This window comes from Stenella coeruleoalba (assembly GCF_951394435.1).
Source record: "Stenella coeruleoalba genome assembly, chromosome: 1".
In the NCBI taxonomy this organism is placed as follows: Eukaryota; Metazoa; Chordata; class Mammalia; order Artiodactyla; family Delphinidae; genus Stenella; species Stenella coeruleoalba.
The window spans coordinates 43,671,501-43,691,643 of NC_137169.1; the positions used below are offsets into that span (position 1 = coordinate 43,671,501).

General features: G+C 43.2%; 1 protein-coding gene across 1 annotated transcript; it reads right to left on the minus strand.

Moving 5' to 3' along the window:
• Positions 1-581: 581 nt before the first annotated feature.
• Positions 582-17,377, minus strand: COA7 (cytochrome c oxidase assembly factor 7). The gene is made up of 3 exons (XM_079932318.1): positions 17,254-17,377; positions 13,142-13,282; positions 582-1,876 (listed from the first exon to the last, which is right to left on the minus strand). The coding sequence occupies exons 1-3, from the start codon at positions 17,357-17,359 to the stop codon at positions 1,428-1,430; spliced, it is 696 nt and encodes a 231-aa protein (XP_079788444.1). The 5' UTR covers positions 17,360-17,377; the 3' UTR covers positions 582-1,427.
• Between the last annotated feature and the right edge of the window lie 2,766 nt (positions 17,378-20,143).

Consider the following 20,143-nt stretch of genomic DNA (forward strand, 5'->3'; position numbering starts at 1 on the left):
GGTGCACGGGCTTCTCATTGCAGTGGCTTCTCTTGCTGCGGAACACGGGCTCTAGGTGCGCAGGCTTCAGTAGTTGTGGCATGCGGGCTTAGCTGCTCTGCGGCATGTGGGATCTTCCTGGACCAGGGCTCGAACCTGTGTCCCCTACACTGGCAGGTGGATTCTTAACCACTGTGCCACCAGGGAAGTCCCTGTTTCCACCTTCTGGCTTTTGTGAATGCTGCTATGAACATGGGTGTACAAATACTTCTTGGAGACCCTGCTATAAATTCTTTTGGATATATACCCAAAAGTAGAATTACTAGACCATATGGTAATTCTATGTTTAATTTTTTGAGGAATCGTCATATTGTTTTCCATAGTGGCTGCACCATTTTACATTCCCACCAACAATGTATAAGGCTTTCAATTTCTCCACATCCTCTCCAATACACGTTGCAAAACTGAAAGCCCGAAAACATTGTGATGACAGAAATAATGATCATGTCATCAGCAGGCAAATGACAAGCTCGCCCCCTAGTGTCAAGTAAGGAAGATAACAGAAAAAGCAAACATACTTAAAAGGCACAACCACCACAAAGAACATAATCTCTACCTTACCAAGAATCTGGAGCGAACACTAATAACACAAACTACTAGTCAATCAAAATAGTTTATTCACAGGGACAATTAAAAAGGTTCAGTTCTGAGGGACAAAACGTATCACCAACCCTTGCATACAAATCCCTAGCTGAAGTTACCTTATTAGCTGTGCCAGATGAGTAGCCTGGGGATGTTAATTTTTAACATGTGAATGTCTCCACTAAAGGAAGGCTTATGTTGTATCCTCTTTAGCAACCCTGAAGCATAATGGCCTTTAACTGTTACGTCACACGTAACTCCCAATCTCTGAATTTGCTGAAAGATCTGACTCTAAAGGCAAAAAGGAAGCCCACACCAATGATTAAGTCAGAGGGTGGCAGTCATGACTATTTAACTGTTCTCAGCTCCTTAAACCCGCTATTATGTAAATCAAGATACTTTCTGATTTTTTAAGCCCTCCCAACTAAAATAATGATGCTAATGATGATGATGTCTGATTCTTTCAGGCCCTGTGGCTGCTAATTTTTCCAACTCCCTGCTCTGTCTCTCCTGCCCACCCCTCCAATCTCTATGGCTCACTGGTTTGCTGTTTTTCACAGAGCTGCAAGAGTTTGAGAACCAAAATCCCATCAATGTGGATCACACCAGATAAAGGAATACTGATTGAAGTACACATTTCAGACTACATCCCCGTAGGTGACACTCTGGGGCAATGGGTCTGTACAATCAGAGTTATTGATATTAAATCCCAAGTCTTTCTGCTCCAGCAGGTCGACCTCCAAGGGCTGCATCAGAAGTAGGAGGTGCCAGCCTCAGGCTGACTGCTGCCTAGGAGGGCGGCCACACTACCCAAACGTTACAGGCTGGACATTTTTCTGCTGCTCTTTGTGCAGCTGTCGGGCCCGATTTTTTAGCTCTTCAGCCTTAGCTTCGTCCTTATCGACACCATCCCCCAGCTTGTACATGCGGCTGGCATTGGCACAGGCCCAGACATGGCCTAGGTCACAGGCTTTCATTGAGTATTTGCATGCCAGGCCCATGTCCTTGGGAAAGCCGGGGGCGCCCTGAAGGAACATGGTACTGAGGTTGAAGCAGCTAGAGGCATAGCTGCCATCACAGGCCCTTGTGTAGTAGTCTCTGGCCCTCTCCAGATCGGGCTGGCCATCCTCATTGACCTGTCCATCATGTGCCAGGAGACCAACGTTGTGGCATGCCTCCAAGGACTTCTTTCCCGGCTTCTCACATGCCATCAGAAAGCAGCTGGAGGCAGCTTTCAGATCCTGGGTTAGTCCACCTGGGAGGAAGGAAAAAAAAGTCAACCTAAGCCAGGGCAGAACCTGAATGTCTCAGGCCAAAGTCAGGGAGCAATTCCTGAATATAGTTTATAAACTTTGAGCTAAGGCAGCACGAAAAGAAGATGGCCTGGTATACTGCACAGACTTTCCAGCTTTTTTAGCCATGGAATCTTCTGTTCAAATGGTATCTTATAAGGAAGCTTAAACAGGTAAAAAGGGTGAAATGATAATATCTACCTCTGGGGGTAACAGCAAGATCATAGCATCTTATAAGCACTTCATTAAACGCTTAATTTTAATATATACTGAATGTGTATTATTTGCCAATTAATATGCTAGGTTCTAAGGAACAGATGCTGTCCCTGCCTTTGTGAATCCTGTGGTCTAATGAGACAGACATTAAACAAGCACACAAGTAAATGTATGATTGTAAGTGTGACAAGCATATGGAGAAAAAGTACAGAATGCTATGAGAATGTATCAGGGCTCTGAACTAGGAGGCAAGGTCAAGGAAAGCTTCCCCAGGGACTTCCCTGGTGGCGTAGTGGTTAAGAATCCGCCTGCCAATGCAGGGGACACTGGCTCGAGCCCTGGTCTGGAAAGATCCCACATGCCTCAGAGCAACTAAGCTCATGTGCCACAACTACTGAGCCTGTGCTCTAGAGCCCGCGAGCCACAATTACTGAGCCCGTGAGCCGCAACTACTGAAGCCCGCGTGCCTAGAGCCCGTGCTCCGCAACAAGAGAAGCCACTGCAATGAGAAGCCCGCGCACCGCAATGAAGAGTAGCCCCCGCTCACCACAACTAGAGAAAGCCTGGGTGCAGCAATGAAGACCCAATGCAGCCAAAACTAAATAAAATAAAATAAAATTTAATTTAAAAAAAGGAAAGCTTCCCCAAAGAAGGGACATTTGAGCTGTGATATAATGGAAAAAAGAAGGAAAAGAAAATAAAATATGTAGTGGAGAAAAAAAAAAGAAAAGAAAAAGGCAAAGAAAATTGTTCCAGGCAGCAGGAATAGGATACAAAGAGAAAAGGAGCCCATGTGGCTAGAACCCAGAAATCTCTAAGGAAGGAAGGCTGGAGGGCAGGCAGGGGCCAGATCATGGAGTGTCTGATGGGTCTCCTTAAGGACCTTGCACTTAATCCTAGGAGCAATGGGAAACTGCTAATGGATCCTTTTAAGGAGAGGTGGTGACAGGGCTCACTTTTTTCTTTGTTTTGTTTTTTAATGGAACATTTCAAATCTCCATTCTCAAAAAGAGAAACATTTTAAGTATCTCAATGTTTAGTTTTTAAAGTCATTCCAAACATACCACCTAGAAATAACCATCATTATCATTAAGAGGACACCATGCCAGTCATCTTCATAGCATGTGTTCAAATTAAATGTCAGCTGGCTGAATGGACAGCTAGACAGAAGCAGAGTTGACCCTTGAATGATATGAGGGTTAGGGGCGCCCACACAACCAAAAATCCAAGAATAACTTAAGAGTCAGCCCTCCCTAAATGTGGCTCCTCCACATTGGCAGACTCAACCAGCAGAGGACTGTGTAGTACTACTATAGTATTAATTATTGAAAAAAAAATACCTGTAAGTGGACCTGCATATTTCAAACCCATGTTGTTCAAGGATCAGGTGTATTCTGAAAAACTGGATTACCCGTGCTACTTATAAATAAAAAATTTAACTTTGATTTTACTTGTATTTATCGTTAGGACAACCAAACTGAAGTGAAACTGAAGAAACTGCTAACTTCAAATGAATATTTCAACAGAGAAATTTCCTAAATGAGCCCCTAGAGTTACAGATTATTAAAAGGTTAGCATCACTGTTTTTTTTTTTTTTTAACCAAATTTCAGACAGTATTGACTCATGAGGATGTTGTCACCTCACACCTCTCCCTACCTCTCTTGCCCTGCCTTCTATTTTTGGTTAGATATGTTATTTCAACTTCGGGAGACACAGAGCACAGTGGTTACCAAAGCCTGGGCTCTGCAGCCAGAAAACCTAGGCGCCAGTCCTGGCTCCATCACTTGCTGGCAGTGTGAGCTTAGACAAGTTACTTAAACTCTACAAAGCCTCAGCTTTCCTCATCTGTAAAATAAGGACAATAGTATCTACTTCATATTCTGGAAGCTTAAATGTGTCATTACAAAGAGCCTAGTACGTAATAAGTGCTCAGTAAATGCTGTGGCATTTTTATGCCATAAAGGTTTATATTATTTACATTCTATTCAGTTACCCTAATTAGCCCAACATTCATTCTAAATGGGATTCTGCTCATCACCAGTCTTTTCATCAGAGCTCCTCCATTTCTGAATTATTTCTCTTGATTCACCTACTTACTGATTATCAGATAGATTTTTCTAGAAAAGCGTACAGCTTCTACAGCCTCTGAGTTCTTTCAGTTTTGAGAATGCATTCTTGCCACCTTTCTATTTAAACAGTATATAATTAGGTCTTGCTTTTATATCCAGCCTGATAAACCTACGCCTTTTACTGGAGTGTTTACTTAGATTTAATGCAATTCTTGATATAGCTGGGTTTAAGTCTACAACCTTATTTGTTTCCCATTTGTCCCAAATGTTTTTTGTTCCTTTTTTCCCTTTCTTACAATTCTTTTGAATTGTATATTTCTAATAGTCCGTTTCATTCTCATCATTGGCTTTTTAGTAATACTTCTTTTATCAGTGGTTTACCTAGTGAAAATACTATGTATACTTAATCACAATCTACCAAGAATTAATATTACAGCACTTCACATATAATGTAAGAACCTTACAATAGTACACTTTCATTTACCACATTTCTATCCTTTGTACTACTGCTGTCGTGTTTTACTTCTAAATATATTACTTATTTGTTTGACTTCTATATAGTGTAAGCCCCATAACATATAACTATTATATTTTTAAGTCAAGCATTTTTTTTTTTTTTTTTTTTTTGCAGTATGCAGGCCTCTCCTGTTGCGGAGCACAGGCTCTGGACGTGCAGGCTCAGCGGCCATGGCTCACAGGCCCAGCCGCTCTGTGGCATGTGGGATCTTCCCAGACCGGGGCACGAACCTGTGTCCCCTGCATCGGCAGGCGGACTCTCAACCACTGCGCCACCAGGGAAGCCCATAACTATTATTTTTGCTTCAGTTTTTTAAAGACATTAAGAAATGAGGAAAAAATTCTTACATTTACATGTATATTCCAGTGTGCTTTCTTCTTTTGTATGGATCCTAGTGTCCACCTTTTTATCATTTTCCTTCTACCCAAACAACTTTTCTTAACTTTTCTTGTAGTGTAGGTCTGCCAGCGACTCATTCACTCAGCTTTTGTTTATCTGAAAATGAATTTATTTCATTTATTTATTTATCTTTTTGGCTGTGCCATGCAGCTTGTGGGATTTAGTTCCCTGACTGGGGACTGAACCTGGGCCCTCGGCAGTGAGAGCGTGGAGTCCTAACCCTTGGACTGCCAGGGAATTCCCCATCTTCATTTTAAAAAATATTTTCAGGGGTGGGATAGGGAGGGTGGGAGGGAGGGAGACGCAAGAGGGAAGAGATATGGAAACATATGTATATGTATAACTGATTCACTTCGTTATAAAGCAAAAACTAACACACCATTGTAAGGCAATTATACTCCAATAAAGATGTAAAAAAAATATTTTCAATAAAGTAGAATTCAAGTTTGACAGTTTTTTTCTTTCAGCATTTAAAAGATATCCTTTTGTCTTCTGGCTTATATTACTTCTGATGAGAAGTCAGTGATTATTCTCACCAATGTTCCCCTCAATGTGTCTTTTTCTCTGACTGCTTTTAAGATTTTCTCTTTACCTTTGGCTTTCAGCAAATGGTGATAATGTGTCTAGGTATGATTTCATTGGTTATCCTGTTTGGATCCAGTAAGCTTCATGGATCTGTGGAGTGATATTTTTCATCAAATTTGGAAATTTTATACTGTTATTTCTTCAAATACTTTTTTCTGCCCCAATCTCTTCTCTTTCTGGACTCCAATATACGTTATGTTAGATTAAAGGATAGTGACCCCCACAGGATGAGGCTCTGTGTTTTGCTTTCTCTCTCTCAGTGCTTCAGTTTACATAACATCTTCAATCCTGTCTTCAAGTTCACCGATCTTTCAAATTCACTGATTATTTCCTTCTGATGTGTCCAATTTGCTATTAAGCCTGTCCAGTGAATTTTTCATTTCAAATATTATGTTTTTCAATTGCAGGATTTCATTTGGTTCTTTTTAATAGTTTCAATTTCTGTGATGAGACTTCCCATCTGTTCATTCATTGTGTCCATCTTTTATTTAAACCCTTTAATAAATTTATTTTCCTTGTTTAAAAATATTTGACTGCTAATTCCAACATCCCTGTCACATCTGGGTCTGTTTCTATTGACTGTTTTTTTTCTGTTTAGCAATTTCTTACTTTATGCTGGACATTGTAGATGCTACTTTGTTCACTCTGGTTCGTTGTATTCATTTAAAGACTGTTATACTCTGGTTTCTCTTCAGATCACATAAATCTTTCACCTTTTACTAAAAACTGTTGAGTTTTGTTCTCACAAGTAACTAATTCACTGGTGAATCAGCCTGATCCTTTTGAGGCTTGTTTCTAAGTTTTGGAACCTTTCTGCAGTCTGTATTCAATGAGATCTCTCCACTCTGGCTGGTGGAATTCAAACAACTCCCAACACTGTGAAACCTCTGGAGTCTCTTTTCAGTTCACACCTCCCCAGTAGCTTTTCACTGCAAGGTCTCTCAGAGTCTCCTCCTATGCATGTGCAGCTTAACACTGAGCCAAAGACTTAAGAGCACCCCTATGTGGCTATCTGGAGCTCCTTCTCTGTGTAGCTCCTTCTTCTCTGGTATCCTGTCCTGCAAACTCTGGCAGCCTCAGTGGCCAGAAACTCTGACCTCTGCCTCATCAGTTCAGCAAGACTATCATACTCTACTTGGCTTCCACCTCTTTGTGCCTAGTCTGAAAAGTACCTCCAGGCAAAAAGCCAAAGCAATCATTCATGGGGCTCATCCTGTGTGTTTCCCTTTTCTCAGGGATCACTGTACTGCACTGCCTATTTTCCAATGTCTGAAAATAGTTGCTTCATATATTTTATTGAATCCATGGTTTATATCCTTAAAAGTTCATTTTAGTTGCCTTATGGAAAGATTAGATACCTGCATTAATGAAGCAGGAGACGAAGGTGGCTTGGATAAATATGGTAGCAGGAAAGGGAGAGACAGGACAGATCTGAAACATATTTTAGAGCTAAACTGGCCACAAGCTACTAGGTAGGGAGAGATACCACTTGCTAAACTGGAAGACAAAAGGGGTGCAATATGTGGGAGGAAAAGAAAACAATTAAGATTTCTATATTGGATTTGTTAAGTTTGCAATGCCTGTAAGAACTCCAAGTCAAATTTTCCAGTAAACGAACAGTCAACTATATGCAGTCTGTAGTGGTTTTGCCTAGAGATAAAGGTTTGTTTGCAGTTATCATCACTAACTTATTCACTGCCACATCCTAGAGACCACCACTATTAATTTTTGGTGTATTTCCTCCTACTACCTTTTCAATGTAGTTTGGTCTTGTTTTTACATGTTGTAATCATGTGTTTGTTCTTCACTCCCCATTAGAAACCCATCTTCATATGTTTTATTAAGAATATTTCATCAAAGAGATGTATCAGAATTACTTTCCACTTCCTTTTAAATGGCTTCACAAAAATAGTTCAAAGCTGATTTCACTGATGAAAACACCTGGGCAAAATACCTTGGGACACTCTAAGTGTCCAATCCAAGGTAACTTCTGCAGCAACCAACACAAACCAGACCTGTTCACACTGACAGAATGTTTTACAATTTAACAAAGCAGTCACGTGTGAGTTCATTTGATGCTTAGAAAAATCCTATGAATAAGGTGTGAGCTGACCTTATTACTCCAATCTTGTCACTGAGGTATTTGTAGCTCAGGGAAGGAAAATGCCTTGCCTGATACCACACTGTCCATTAGTGCTCAGGATGAAAAGTGACCTCCCACTCTTCCCCCCTGCCCCAAGCTATCCTTGATAAAAGGAGAGTTATTAACCAGTCTTTGTCAAGAAAGGACACTGGGTGTGTTTTCAGAACAGAAGGCAAATTCTTAGGCTCAGAACTAGGCGGGGGGTCAACAGTATTGGCTTTTAGAAATGGCAGGGCCCAAGGTCTCCTAACTAACAATCCAAAAGAGTCTGAGTAGCAAAGATCAGCTAATGGGATCTCCTGTGACAACACCCGACCTCGAGGAAATTATTTAACAACGTCAGCTTAACAGAGGATTAAGTATTATTCTCTAAACACTCTTGTGTTCTTTCACCTGCTTACCTGCTCTCTATTCTGAAGAGAAGACATAACTCTATTCTACCTCCAGCAAATAGAATCTGCTCTGTCCTTTAAGAACCAGTTTCAATGCCTCCTCCTCTCAGCACCCCCTGATGACGACATGCTCCCAGAACTGAACCCCAAAAGTACTTTACATGTCTCTCTATAAAGATACTTATCGGGGCTTCCCTGGTGGCGCAGTGGTTGAGAGTCCGCCTGCTGATGTGGGGGACGCTGGTTTGTGTCCCGATCTGGGAGGATCCCACATGTCGCGGAGCGGCTGGGCTCGTGGGCCGTGGCTGCTGGGCCTGCACGTCCAGAGCCTATGCTCCGTGGCGGGAGAGGCCACAGCGGTGAGAGGCCCGTGTACCGCAACAACAACAATAACAACAACAAAAAGATACTTATCAAGCTCTCCCAGGTTAACAGGTATTAGTATAAATACTTCTTCCCTGGGGAGGGGGTAAAAAAAAAGATTTCTTCCCCCACACTGGTCCATCTTTGCTTCACTGTACAGAGTAAATACTAAAAATTTGCTCAACAAAGGAGCACTTAAGAAAGAAAAAAGTCTCAGTGCACAACCATTAATCATATAAGTTTGTCAAAGAGAAGGGAAAATAATTTCACAACCTCCACAACCACTTTTGTTCTCCTTAATTCAATAAGGAACTAAAAGTCCCTGTGGAAAATGTAGTAAAATATGATATAAAGGCAAAAGGAACCCAAAACTTTACCAAGACACAAATTCAGAGACTAAACAACTGGGAACATTTTTATTTTTGCACAGTATATTATATAGCTGAGTTCACATCATACGTAACTTTGTGTTCCGCTTTCTTCACTGAACATTGTATCATAAACCTTTCCTGATGTCAACAAAAATTATTTTAAAATATTATTTTTTTTCTTTTTTCACATCCTTATTGGAGTATAATTGCTTTACAATGTTGTGTTGGTTTCTGCTGTACAACAAAGTGAATCAGCTATACATATACATATATCCCCATACGCCCTCCCTCTTAAGCCTCCCTCCCACCCTCCCTATCCCATGCCTCTAGGCTGTCACGAAGCATCAAGTTGATCTCCTTGTGCTATGCAGCAGCTTCCCACAAACCATTCATTTTACATTTGGTTGTGTACATATGTCAATGCTACTCTCTCACTTCATCCCAGCTTCCCCTTTCCCACTGTGTCCTCAAGTCCATTCTCTAGGTCTGCGTCTTTATTCCTGTCCTGCCACTAGGTTCAACAGTACCACGTTGTAGATTCCATATATACGTGTTAGCATACGGTATTTGTTTTGCTCTGACTTACTTCACTCTGTATGACAGATTCTGGGTCCATCCACCTCACTGAAAATAACTCAATTTCATTCCTTTTTATGGCTGAGTAATATTCCATTGTATGTATGTGCCACATCTTCTTTATCCATTCATCTGTTGATAGACATTTTGGTTGCTTCCATGTCCTGGCTGTTGTAAACAGTGCTGCAATGAACATCATGGTACATGTCTCTCTCTCTTTTTTTTTTTCTTCTGCAGTACGGGGGCCTCTCACTCTGTGGCCTCTCCCGTTGCGGAGCACAGGCTCCGGACACGCAGGCTCAGCAGCCGTGGCTCACGGGCCTAGCTGCTCTGCAGCATGTGGGATCCTCCTGGACCGGGGCACGAACCCACGTCCCCTGCATCGGCAGGCGGACTCCCAACCACTGCGCCACCAGGGAAGCCCATGTCTCTTTTTGAATTATGGTTTTCTCAAGGTATATGCCCAGTAGTGGGATTGCTGGGTCATATGGTAGTTCTATTTTTCGTTTTTTAAGGGACCTCCATACTGTTCTCTATAGTGGCTGTATCAATTTACATTCCCACCAACAGTGCAAGAGGGTTCCCTTTTCTCCACACCCTCTCCAGCATTTATTGTTTCTAGATTTTTTGATGATGGCCATTCTGACCAGTGTGAGGTGATACCTCACTGTGGTTTTGATCTGCATTTCTCTAATGATTAGTGATGTTGAGCATATTTTCATGTGTTTGTTGGCAATCTGTATATCCTCTTTGGAGAAATGTCTATTTAGGCCTTCTGCCCATTTTTGGATTGGATTGTTTGCTTTTTTGATATTGAGCTGCATGAGCTGCTTGTATATTTTGGAGATTAATCCTTTGTCGGTCGTTTTGTTTGCAAATATTTTCTCCCATTCTGAGGGTTGTCTTTTCTTCTTGTTTATGGTTTCCTTTGCTGTGCAAAAACTTTTAACTTTCATTAGGTCCTATTTGTTTATTTTTGCTTTTATTTCCCTTACTCTAGGAGGTGGGTCAAAAAGGATCTCGCTGTGATTTATGTCAGCAGAGTGTTCTGCTTATGTAGAAACATTATTTATTTATTTATTTATTTATTAAATAAATAAATAAATTTATTTATTTAAAAAATATATTTATTTATTTTCGGCTGCATTGGTTCTTCATTGCTGCACACAAGCTCTCTCTAGTTGTGGCAAGTAGGGGCTACTCTTTGTTGAGGTGCGTGGGCTTCTCAACGCGGTGGCTTCTCTTGTTGCGGAGCACAGGCTCTAGGCGTGCAGGTTCAGTAGTTGTGGCACGCGGGCTCAGCAGTTGTGGCTTGCAGGCTCTAGAGCACAGGCTCAGTAGTTGTGGTACACAGGCTTAGTTGCTCCACGGCATGTGGGATCTTCCCAGACCAGGGCTCGAACCTGTGTCCCCTGCATCAGCAGGAAGATTCTTAACCACTGCGCCACAAGGGAAGTCCCAAAACATTATTTTTTAATGGGCTAAATAACATTCCAGCTGCTGGAAGTAACATTATTTATTTAACTAAACTGCTACTGTTGGCACATAGATTTTTTTTTTGTGTGGTATGTGGGCCTCTCACTGTTGTGGCCTCTCCCATTGCGGAGCACAGGCTCCGGACGCGCAGGCTCAGCGGCCATGGCTCACGGGCCCAGCCGCTCTGCAGCATGTGGGATCTTCCCGGACCGGGGCACGAACTTGTGTCCCCTGCATCGGCAGGTGGACTCCCAACCACTGCGCCACCAGGGAAGCCCAGATTTTTTAAAAAAATAATTAATATAATGCAGTTATATATTACTTATAAATTATAAATTAATGAAAATAAAATTCTGCCAGATAGATAATGCTCGGGTGAGAATCTTTGCATATAATCTTTATTTGCATTTCCAGTTATTTCCTTAGGAAAAGATACTAGGAGAGTTACTAGGCCAAAGAAATGCTCCTCTGTTCAAGCAAGGGAACCTGATATTCCTATTAATGCTAAACTTTCTTCAACTTTGAGACTACCATAGACCCCATGTCCCATGTGAAGGGAGAAATAGCCCACACAGCTCCAGAGATTTTAAAAGACATCCTCTTGATCAAACTTTCACTGAACATCCTTCTAACCAGGCTTCACTGGGTACTGGGAACAAGGGATCATCCTCAAGGAGCTCATGATCTAGTGAGCAAAAAAAGAATTGTCTGTCTAAGGTCATATTCCCTATTTGTGGTGGTTTTAAAATATGCCCATAAATTCTTTTTTTTTAATTTATTTAATTCATTTATTTAAATAAATTTATTTTTGGCTGCATTGGGTCTTCGTTGCTGTGCACGGGCTTTCTCTAGTTGTGGTGGCGAGCAGGGGCTACTCTTCGTTGTGGCATGCAGGCCTCTCATTGCGGTGGCTTCTCTTGCTGCGGAACATGGGATCTAGTCGTGTGGGCTTCAGTAGTTGTGGCACACAGGTTCAGTAGTTGTGGCATGCAGGTTCAATAGTTGTAGCTCACAGGCTCTAGAGCACAGGCTCAGTAGTTGTGGAGCAAGGCTTAGTTGCTCCACAGCACATGGGATCTTCCTGGACCAGGGCTTGAACCCGTGTCCCCTGCACTGGCAGGCAGATTCTTAACCACTGCGCCACCAGGGAAGTCCCAGCCCATAAATTCTTGATATTCCTTCTTTCAACAGGTGGAATTTAAGTTTTCTCCAATTAGTGTAAGCTAAACTTACTGACTCATTTCTAATAAACAGAGTGGAATAGAAATGAAAAGTGTGTGACTTCCAAGGGTATAGTATAAAAGACACTGTGGATTCCATCTTGCTCCCTCTTTGGATCACTCACTCTGGAGGAAGCCAGATGCCATGTCACCAGGACATACAAGTAGCCCATGAAGAGATCCATGTGACAAGGAACTGAGGTCTCCTGACAACAGCTGGCAAGGAACAGAAGCTTTCACCAACAGCCGTGTAAGTGAGCCAGCTTAGTATTGGAAACTCTGGTTCCAGTCAAACCGTCAAAGGACTACAGCCCTGGCTCCCTGGCTAATGTCTTGACTGCAACCTCACTGAGAGACCCTGAGGCACACAGCTCAGCCACTCCCAAATTCCTGATCCACAGAAACTATGTGAAATGATAGGTTTGTTGGGATAATTTGTTATTTAGCAATAGATAACTTAAACACTACTGAATACCAACTGCAATTAGGTCATGAGGAGAAAAGCAGATGGAAAGGAATTAATTATTGGTCCCTTCCTCTGTGCCAGGCACATGCTGATGCCTTTACCTACATCACCTTATTTAATCCTCACAACAAACCTGTGAAGCAAGTACTATTTTTTTCTCCATTTTACAGGTGATATAACTGACGCACAGAGTTAATGTGACCGGCTCAAGGTCCCACTACTTGCAAACAGCATTCCTTAAGGTCTGCCTGACTTGAAAGGCTGTGCTCGTCCCTCCATCACTTTGCTAAACTCTTGACTCCAAATTTTCCTACAACATGCTTCCCCAATGCCTGTGAGGACCCTTCTGTAAAGAGGGCTCAGTATGAGCCTCAGGACGTGATGTCAGCACTACCATCAATGATAAGGACCAAAGAAAGCAGGCCCCTCCTTACCTTTCCCAGTCACATAATAGGCCCCCAGTTTGTAGCAGCTATCACTGTGTTTGTTCTCTTCACAGTTGAACTTCAACACCTTGGCAGCCTCATCAAAATTCTTCTGGATCCCTTCCAAATAGTCCACCAGCCGATAGCAACCTGTGAGGAAAGGGCAAAAGCCGCTGTTCAAGTCTGGGGCAGTGGGGAGGGTCTAGGTGTGGCAGGCCAGATGTGCCTTTTATTGAGGACCAGCCTCTCTCCTAAAGAGCGCAGGTAGTGTTCAGCCACTCCTACAAATGGCACTGTCCGCCCTCAGCCTAGGACTGAGCAATGTACAGACTGTGGAGACCTTGGCCCCACACTGGCTCCACCACTCACCGGCCCTCTGTTCCGCCCAAAGATGCACTGGCTTCTATAATGAAACTCTGCTAGCTTTGGAACTTCTCAGGAAGCTCAGCAGTAAAACAGTGAGAACCAACAGGGTCCATGGGCTGGTCTTCATAGCTGCAAGAAAGGGATGCTTTGATGACTATACCTTAATCCTTGGCCAGGCTGGGTACATTAAGAAGAAAGAGTCGAAATGGCAGCTACCAAAGGAGTTGGAAGTAGACTCCCTCTCCTTGGCAGTCTCTGGTCCCTCCTTAACATCTCTCTCCTCTGTCCCTTTTTTTTCATCCACAATAACACCCATCTCTTGTTCATTTTCATTCAACGAATATTTGAGCATCTATCTGCATCAATGTACAAGGCACTGCTTTAGTTGCTGGGAATACAGTCACTTGCCTGCCTAAAAATTACATTGTAGAGGAGGAAATACAATAAATAAGTAAATAGGTTAGCAAGATGCATTCAAATCTTAATAAACAAATATGACTGAACTATAACAGGATGATAAGATAGTTCGTTGTGCATGTTGGGGGAATGGTTAACACAGACTGGGCAAGATCAGGGAGGGCCTTATTGGGGACTTCGATGCGTGAGCTGAGATGTGAATAACATGAATGAACTAGCTATTTAAAGACAATGAAATGGGAAGGAGGCAGAAAGTCTCAGGCACAAGGAACAGTAAATAAAAAGACCCAAAAGAGGGAATAAGCTTGGCACAAATAAGGTATAATGTGGCTGGATCCAGGAAGAAAGAGGCAGGAAGTGAGGAGAAGGTAGGGACCAACCACAGGGCCTTGTAGAAGATAGGAAGAAATTGGGATTTTACTCCAAGTCAATGGCAAACCACTGGAGGGTTTTAAGAAGGGAAGCAATATGATTCGATTTTTTTTTTTTTTTTTTTTTTGCTGTACGCGGGCCTGTCACTGTTGTGGCCTCTCCCATTGTGGAGTACAGGCTCTGGACGCGCAGGCTCAGCGGCCATGGCTCACGGGCCCAGCCGCTCCTCGGCATGTGGGATCTTCCCGGACTGGGGCACGAACACGTGTCCCCTGCATCGGCAGGCGGATCCTGAACCACTGCGCCACCAGGGAAGCCCCCGATTTGCATTTTTAAAAGGTCATTCTAATATATATGTTTGTATGTGTCTGGATGAATATGGAGGAAGTTAAGTGTGAAGGGACACACTCCAACACTGATAATAACAAAAATGTGTTATTTTGTCATTTAAAAAACTAATAAACATTTAAAATAACAAAATAAAAATTTAAACATCAGTCTGTGAGTTGAGAATAGATCTTAAGGGAGTGACGGTGCAAATGGAGAGCCAAGTTAGAAGGCTATTTCAGTAATCCAGGTGAGAAATGATGATTTTGAAGACTAATATAGAAGTAGCTATAGTAACTACAGCCTCCTCTCAGGCTCTCCTTCTAAAGTGCCGCAGCCTGCCCTTCTTATATGCCCACCCTCCCCTACTTCACTGCTCCGTACATCTCCAGAGTACAAAAGCATGTATGGCTCTCCACTGCCTACAGAATAAAGTCTAAATGCCTTTCCGTAGCATTCAAGGTCTGAAACACTCCATAAACAAGACGAAAAGACAACCCTCAGAATGGGAGAAAATATTTGCAAATGAAGCAACTGACAAAGCATTAATCTCCAAAATTTACAAGCAGCTCATGCAGCTCAATATCAAAAAAACAAACAACCCAATCCAAAAATGGGCAGAAGACCTAAATAGACATTTCTCCAAAGAAGATATACAGATTGCCAACAAAAACATGAAAGGATGCTCAACATCACTAATCATTAGAGAAATGCAAATCAAAACTACAATGAGGCATCACCTCACACCAGTCAGAATGGCCATCATCAAAAAATCTAGAAACAATAAATGCTGGAGAGGGTGTGGAGAAAAGGGAACCCTCTTGCACTGTTGGTGGGAATGTAAATTGATACAGCCACTATGGAGAACAGTATGGAGGTTCCTTAGAAAACTAAACATAGAACTACCATATGACCCAGCAATCCCACTACTGGGCATATACCCTGAGAAAACCATAATTCAGAAAGAGTCATGTACCACAATGTTCATTGCAGCTCTATTTACAATAGCCAGGACATGGAAGCAACCTAAGTGTCCATCGACAGATGAATGGATAAAGAAGATGTGGCTCATATATACAATGGAATATTACTCAGCCATAAAAAGAAACGATATTGAGTTATTTGTAGTGAGGTGGATGGACCTAGAGTCTGTCATACAGAGTGAAGTAAGTCAGAAAGAGAAAAACAAATACCGTATGCTAACACATGTATATGGAATCTTAGAAAAAAAAAATGGTGCTGAAGAACCTAGGGGCAAGACAGGAATAAAGACACAGATGTAGAGAATGGACTTGAGGACATGGGGAGGGGAAAGGGTAAGCTGGGACGAAGTGAGAGACTGGCATGGACTTATATACACTACCAAATGTAAAAGAGCTAGCGGGAAGCAGCCTCATAGCACAGGGAGATCAGCTGGGTGCTTTGTGACCACCTAGAGGGGTGGGATAGGGAGGGTGGGAGGGAGACGCAAGGGGGAGGAGATGTGGGGGATATATGTGTATGTATAGCTGATTCACTTTGTTATAAAGCAGAAACTAACACACCATTGTAAAGCAATTACACTCCAATAAAGATGTTAAAAAAAAAAAAAAAGGTCTGACACACTGTGGCCCAGGGTCCCCGTCAATCTTATTTCTGACTACATTCTGACTTCAACCTTTCAAAAGAGCATTTTCTTCTCTTCCTCTGCTCCATTTTATCAACACTACTTGCCTATCCCTCCTGACCTCTTCCAGAAGTCTTCCCCAACCATTCTGCTCCTCAGTGACTCCAACTCCTGTGAAATCTCCCTACACTCAGGGCATAGACCAGCCCTCAAAGAACAGCCCTGGGTTCTTTTTAAGCCATCTTACACTGCAGAGCAACTCTGTGTAGTTGGTCAGCTTCAAGCTAGACTGCAAGCTATTTGAAGGTAGGGCCAGTGCCATTTTTTCCCCCTTTATAGAAATGAAGTAAGAAGAAGAAAACCACCCAAAGGTACTGGCTGCTCTGGGTGGCCCCTTCTGGACATCACCATCCACCCACACACTGAAGTCAACTCAATGTTCCCAGAACACACGGGGCACATTCACGCCTCAGAGCCTTTTCACTAGCTGTTACCTCTGCCTGGCATGATTCTCCCTTACCTTCTTCAACACTGTTCAAATGCCACTCTCCCAATGATTCTCCCTGACGTCTCAATTTAAAATTGCCCTCCTGAACTCCTGATAACTCTCAGTCAGTTCTTCTTCCCATTGCACTTACTACCTTCTAACATAATATCTCATTTATTTTCTTATGTTTCTTGTCCAGTACCCCCTACTAGAATGTAAGCTCCACGAGGACAGGACGTTTTATCAGTTCACTGATGTAGCCCCAGTCCCTCTACTCCAAACGCCCGCGCGCTTCTCTTCCTTCCAGCCCGGCCTCCAGGCTCGGTGCCGACGGAGTAAGCCCCGGCTGCGAGCCCCGCAGGTCACGTGGAACCCATCCTGCCCCTCCCCAACACACAAAGAGCCGTCCGCGTCCTACAGACCCCGCGTGTCCGGCCCGCGGCTCGTTCCAGATCCTCTCAGAGGTCGCTCGCGCGACCCGTCCAGCCCCCCGCCCCTGCGCACCGAGCCCTCACGTGTCCTTAAGGCCGTGCAGGCGGCGCTCACCGTCCGGGTTCTTCTCGCGGTAACACTGGTAGTTGCACTCCACCTCCATGTTCTCCAGAAAGGACTTCACCTGCTCCTCGTCCTGGAAGTCCACCACGCCCGCCATCGCTCTTACTCGCCCAGCCAAAATCACCCAGCCACTCTGCCCCTGGCCACGCCGCCCGCCCCCCCCCACCCCGCCTCACGGTCACGTGAGCCGGCGGAGGGGCGGGGCCTGGGAGGGAAGCGCCGCGGAGATCCGCGGTCACCCGGGCGCCCGGAGAGCACCGTTCCCGGAGCCTAGGGTCTCCTCTGTCCTCATGCTGTTAGTCTTTGGCCGTCCCATCTTTCCCTCTGGTCAGCCCACTCCTGAAAGTGGTAGCAGTCTTTCTGCAGCACTTTGTCCCAGCCTTGTGGTCTTAAGGCTTCTCTGCCTGCAGTCATTGATTCTATTCATTCGTTAATTCGGTGTTCCCTAAGCGCCTCTGTGTGCGTCACCAAGTGCTTGGTTTTAGTAATACAACAGCTAGGAAGTGTGGCCCCTGCCTTTAAATAGCTTGCAGTTTAGTAGGAAGGCATTTGTTTATTCATTCAGCAAGTATTTTGAGCACCTACTATGTGCCAGATGTAGCTAGACAAACCAGTGTTCATAAGTCTGTATAAGTGCAATGAAAAATCTGGTTCATCTCTGCTTTCCTCCCAGACCTACCCCGTGCCTCCAACATGAATGACCTAAGGAATGAATGGCTATGGAAGATGATAACTGGAACACAGTAGCTGTACTGGTTGCAGTAATAATACTGTTATAATAGCTAACGCTTAAACAGTGCTGAACTTTGTTCCAGATTCTATTCTAAGAGCTTTATACTAATTCTCATGGCACTCATGGTGACCCTATGGGGTAGGAATTATTGTTATCCCCATTCCCCCAATGAGGAAACTGAGGTACAGAGAGGTTAACTTGTCCAAGGTCACACAGGAAGTGAGAGAGTTGTGCTGTAAATCTTTTTTAAATAAAAGAATGAGGTACAAGAGGAACATGTCAAAGACATGGGAAAGAGGAGAGGAACTTCAGCTGGTTTTTGCTTTTTCTCCTGCTCAGAATCATTGGTTCCATAGTGCCTAGACTGAAAGCTCTCCAAAGACAGTCAGTTCCTATTCATCTTTGAGTCCCAGCCATTCCTCCTCTAGAGCCCTCAGTGGAGCTCAATCCATGGTTTCCCATCACCTATAGCAATGCTTCCCAAATGGCTTCATTATTAACCTATCCCTAATGGCATCAGAGAGTGGACAACTTCCAACCACGTCCTTATTGTAGAGCAGCTTACTGTACGTGGGAAATGTCTTTGAAATCCCAGTTTTACTTTAAAAGTTCATTTGTTTTTACATTCAATTCCATAATACATCCTTCGTAGCATAACACATTCCAGTTGCTATGCCACATTTACTAGTGGTTTCTCAAACCCCCAATCACCTTGGGAGATTCCCTCAGTACACATGTCTCAGATAGAGAAGCCCTGACCTTTGATTTTGAGCTCACCTTCCTTTGGCTGGCTTCCAAAGCCCTGTACAATCTGATTCTAGCCTCATCTCCTGCCTCTCCTCCCCCATATCCCACCCAACTTTCTGTTCTCTGGATGGGTCCCAGGTTTGTGTCCCTGTTTACTATTGCTCTTGATGCGTAGACTACCCTTCTCAAATCAGAGAACTTCTCCTCTGTAATGTCTTCCCAGATGCAACAACCATACACTCCTAGAGTAGATTTAGATCCTCTAACTTCAGTGTTCCACCCCACTTGGTCTATTCTGATATAATGTAGTAGGGGATGACTGGCTTTGGAGGGCAGACAGATCTCAGTCAGGGTCTATGTCCTATGTTTACTAAGTTGTGACCTTGACCCAATCACATTTGTGAGCCTGATTCCTCTTCTGTAAATGAAGATCCCTTGTGGGCTTCCCTGGTGGTGCAGTGGTTAAGAATCCACCTGCCAATGTAGGGGACATGGGTTTGAGCCCTGGTCGGGGAGGATCCCACATGCTGCAGAGCAACTAAGCCCTTGTGCCACAACTACTGAACCTGCACTCTAGAGCCCGTGAGCCACAACTACTGAGCCCACGTGCCTAGAGCCCATGCTCTGCAACAAGAGAAGCCACCACAATGAGAAGCCTGCACACTGCAACAAAGAGTAGCCCTTGCTCACCACAATCAGAGAAAGCCCACACACAACAATGAAGACCCAACACAGCCAAAAATAAATTAAATAAATTAAAAAAAAAGAAGATCCCTTGTATGGCTGTCAGTAGGACTAAAATTGCATGTATGCAGTATGCTTAGCACAGTGCCTAGCTCAGAGTCATTCCTGTTCTAGAAATGTTCCTTGTCAAGCCCCAAAAGTCATGAAAGTCTGTGTCCCAACCAGACTGTGAGCTCTATATCTGTTGTGCTGGACACGGGACCAAAAATAGAGCAGAACTTGGTTGAGGGTAATGTAGATAACTAAAGTCAGGGACTGGGTAACAAATATGTAATATTTTTTCCTTAATCATATTTGCTGAGTTGAACTGCATTGAAATGAGACAGCCTAAGCAGTAGAGGGCGATAGAGAGTTGGAGAAAAGATGAAAGAGAGGCTGGTCACATATTTTGTTGGTCACATATTTTTAAATGAAATATAACGTCATCAAAAGGACAGCTAGCTTCTTTTTTTAGGCCTGTCCTTATCTCTGTAGTTTTATTCCCCTATATTCTTATAAATGCTTGCATTTACTTTTAAAAATATTTATTTTAATTATTCAATTGATACATGAATATATGTTTATTGTAAATTAACCTTATGTTTTTCACCTAATAACCCTTTTTGATAAGCATGATACAGCTTGTAGACTGTTGCAGAGAAACTGAAGGTCCAAGAA

What these genes read in the sequence shown, in the direction of transcription:
- COA7 (XM_079932318.1), bottom strand. Translation starts at nt 17,359, where the DNA reads ATGGCGGGCGTGGTGGACTTCCAGGACGAGGAGCAGGTGAAGTCCTTT. An exon ending in CCGCGAGAAGAACCCGGACG is followed by an intron (nt 13,283 to 17,253) that starts GTGAGCGCCGCC and finishes CTTTCCTCACAG; the next exon opens with GTTGCTATCGGCTGGTGGAC. An exon ending in CTATTATGTGACTGGGAAAG is followed by an intron (nt 1,877 to 13,141) that starts GTAAGGAGGGGC and finishes CCTTCCTCCCAG; the next exon opens with GTGGACTAACCCAGGATCTG.